Here is a 3,418-nt window from a genome sequence, read left to right on the forward strand (position 1 = left end):
GTAAATTTGAGGATCTATCTGATTGGCTTTATTAAGTGATTCATGAATCGAGCAGCATCTCTTCTAGCAGCTAGAGGGGTGCTCCAATGTATTGTACAAAATGGAAGGTTTTTTTAAGAAGAAGGGTAGAGCAAGGGGGCCATTAACAAAAGAGAAGAAAGGATTATTTGGGAGATATCTTTCCCCTGGGGGAAGAGAACAGGAAGTGTTTTTATCATGTAGATTGCCTCTTCTTTCTATAGGGGATTGACTGGGGAGGGCCCACAGATTACTGGTGCCTGACCAGAAAATTCCAGGCTGGTTGATTAAAAGTATGTTTCTGGGAGACATTGAAAAGGCAATTAGATCAGGTATTAAATCTAGGGTCAGTATCATGGGCTTTTCTTTAATGTAACAAAGTCTGAAACTCCTCACTTCTAGACTTCTTGTAAAGGGAGACAAGTAAATGTCTTATTGCTCAAATCCCCATTAGCCTGTTGTTCTGTCACTTGCAACCAAGCACTCTTAACTGAGAACATTAAATACAAACAAAGCTAAAGGATATTAGTAGGATTTAGTTTAGCGATGAGATGCAAATCCCAACACAGCAGTGGTTTAAAGGAGATAGAAATTTATTTGTCTTCCACATAAGCATCTGGCAGCAAGCAGTCCATTTGGTATACTATCCTACAGCATTCGAAACTCAAGGGCATTCTGGCTTCATGACCAGCAATCCATTACTTCATTTTTAGTCACCTTTGGTCCTTGTTGGTTGCTCCAGCTCCAGCCACTAAGTCCATTTTTCAACGAGCAGGAAGGACTAAAGGGCACAGACATATGGCTTATGTCTAAGTCCTCAAGAAATAAAGGTCTTCAGGTAATAACCCCAAATAACTGCTCTGTGAAAATGTATCTGTAACATATTAAAGGAGATTCTACCTACTTCAGACGTACCCACGGTGTGGTACTTTTGAAGGGTGTTGAGCAGAGGCAGTGCCTGCTGGGCAGAGCTGGTGTCAGCCTTGGTAGGCTGCCGAAGCAGAGGTGTGATCCCCTGGCTTCTCCTGCAAGCAAGAGCACTTGAGAGGGTGTGTGAATAAACACGTTGACATTCCCTGAGGTGGAGGCTTGAGATGGGAGCAGAGAAGCGCAGAGCCAGGAGATATTTTTTATTGTCATCAGCAGGCTGTTGTGTATTGGTTTGATATGATTCCAAATTCACCTGTTTATGACAAAAACAAAGCTGTTTTCAAGAGTGGAGCTGTTTCAATATAAGAAACAAGTAAGCTGTGTCAGGATGTCCTTATCTCATCTGTGTCATTGATAAGCAGTAGCTCAGGGGCTGAGGGGCCCCTGCTAGGCCTCTGTTTTATTTTATCAAATAAAACACATGCAAAAGCAACTATGGGCAGAGGACATTTAGACTACAAATACTGAAAGTTTGTGAGAACTATCTGAGAGCATTCGCTCTGGGCAAGGCTACACTTTGCTGATCTAAATAGCTCTTCGAAGACCTCTGGGGTATTAGCTACCACATGGAGGTAAAGGCTCCAGCAGTGGTGAAAGATGCCAGCGACCCCTTGAAAGAGACACGCTTGCTTGCCAACACCAGGGCTGTCCTTCCCTAGCAACAGGCTACAGCCACAGAGGACTTTCACTTTTACACTAGGGGCTGGACTTCAGCTCTTGTTGGCTAAGCCATTTCTCCAGAGTACCAACTCATAAAAAGGTACCACTGGAATTAAATTTGGACTTTATTGCTTTCATCTCCAGCTGCCTAGAATAATAGTGTAATTAATCTGTCATTGTTTTGGAGTATGTTATTTTTCTATTGGCTTTTTAAGAGACATTATCCTTTTGCTATGAGCATATGGAATTATAATTCCCTCAGTGAACCTGTGTTAAATAAAATACTGGCAAAACCAAACTCTGTCTCTCAGCACCATTTTGTGCCCCCCCCCCCAAAAACAAACAAACAAACAAAAAAACACACCTTGTTTTCCCTCCAGGCCAGTGTGAACTGGGAAATATAAGCTACACAACTGAGCATCTGAGTTATACATGACAAAGACTGAGTCTTGCCAACAGGGACACTAACATAAGCAGTGGCAGACACAAGCAGTGGTGATTCTCCAATTCCTCAGAGCTCACCCACTTCCAAAAGTAACCCCTATCCTTGGGTGAGTCCTGACAAGGGCATGACCAAGGCTGAGGTGGCTTCCCCAGCCAATAGGACACAGCTAAGGGGTCAGAGGCCCAAAACCAAACTCTCTGGAGAGTTACAGTTCCACTCCCCAGAGAACAAATGAGGCAGAGCAGATGAAAACAGATCTCGGTTTGAAGCTGGCCCCTTGCTTTCCTAGTTCTTGGCCATGTTACTTCACCTCACTCAACTTCAGGTTTCTCCCCCTGTCTGTGGCATGGTAACCTGCAAATGCCCACCTACAGGGTGAAGCTCTCTTCCACTCCTTAGATCTGCTGTGTAACTGGAGAGAGTTCTTTCTTTCCTCAGCTTGCCTCCTCCCTTTCCCTTCACCTCCCTACAGGGAACTGATTGTAAGGAGCCTGGGAAAGCTTCAAAGAGACTGGGCTGTAGATGCTTAAATGGGATAGCCTGGTGTTTGAAATTTCTGTCCAGGAAGAAATTACTAGCGGCATTCACTCATTTAAATGGCATCCTCTAGTTGTCTAAGCGTTCTTGTTAACTACTGACACGACTTGCATGTGATTGGATCCCCTCAACCTCTCCAAGGAATACTATTTTCAAACTTAGTCTTTACGTGCAAAGGTTTGGGTCTCATGGGCTCATCAGTGCAGCTTCTTTTCGGGCAGCGCCCAAGCCCAGGGGTGGAGAGTTGGATTCCTATTAGCATTTTCCACCAGCCAGGCTGAGTGCTCCTGTGCAGAGGTGCTGAATGCTTTCCTTTTATGTAAATGTCTGATCCACAACAGGGCTATCCTCTGACTACTTTCATCCTGCTCAGATCTTAGAGAGCCCTTTTAAGGTAGGAATCATTTGGCAGCTCTATCAAAGAAGTTGGCCTCCTCATATCAAGATGTTACAATTCTGATATAGCCCTGAAATTTCTTCAGACAAATAGTTCATATATTTTCAGTTTCATCACACATTACTCGTGAGGTCTTTTTCTTTGAATGTGATAAAAGACCAACTAAAATTAGCTTACGCACAAAGAGGGATCTAATAGAATATTGGGGTTTCTTATGTAATCAAAGGAAACCAACAGCCAAACAGCAAAAGAGCACGAATGCAGCTCCACTTGAGGAAAAACTGTAATTAGAGACCTGCATATCATAAGGATCTGGGCTTTGTCTATGCTTCTCTACCTGTTGACCTCATTGTCACTATAAATTTTGTGTGACTGGCTCAAATTTTATGCCTTGCTGTTCTCACAACTGGAACAAGACTCTCTCTCTCTCT

General features: G+C 43.5%; 1 protein-coding gene across 1 annotated transcript in view; it reads right to left on the minus strand.

The window, feature by feature from the left end:
• Positions 1 to 1,142: 1,142 nt before the first annotated feature.
• The window catches only part of STMND1 (stathmin domain containing 1), a 54,757-nt gene continuing 52,481 nt past the window's right edge, over positions 1,143 to 3,418 (minus strand). Inside the window, exon 6 of the mRNA XM_019665718.1 lies at positions 1,143 to 1,201. Coding sequence (XP_019521263.1) covers positions 1,158 to 1,201 — 44 coding nt within the window. The 3' untranslated portion in view covers positions 1,143 to 1,157. The remainder of the gene's footprint in view (positions 1,202 to 3,418) is intronic.

Source organism: Hipposideros armiger, unplaced genomic scaffold (genome assembly GCF_001890085.2).
Source record: "Hipposideros armiger isolate ML-2016 unplaced genomic scaffold, ASM189008v1 scaffold_449, whole genome shotgun sequence".
Taxonomy (NCBI): Eukaryota; Metazoa; Chordata; class Mammalia; order Chiroptera; family Hipposideridae; genus Hipposideros; species Hipposideros armiger.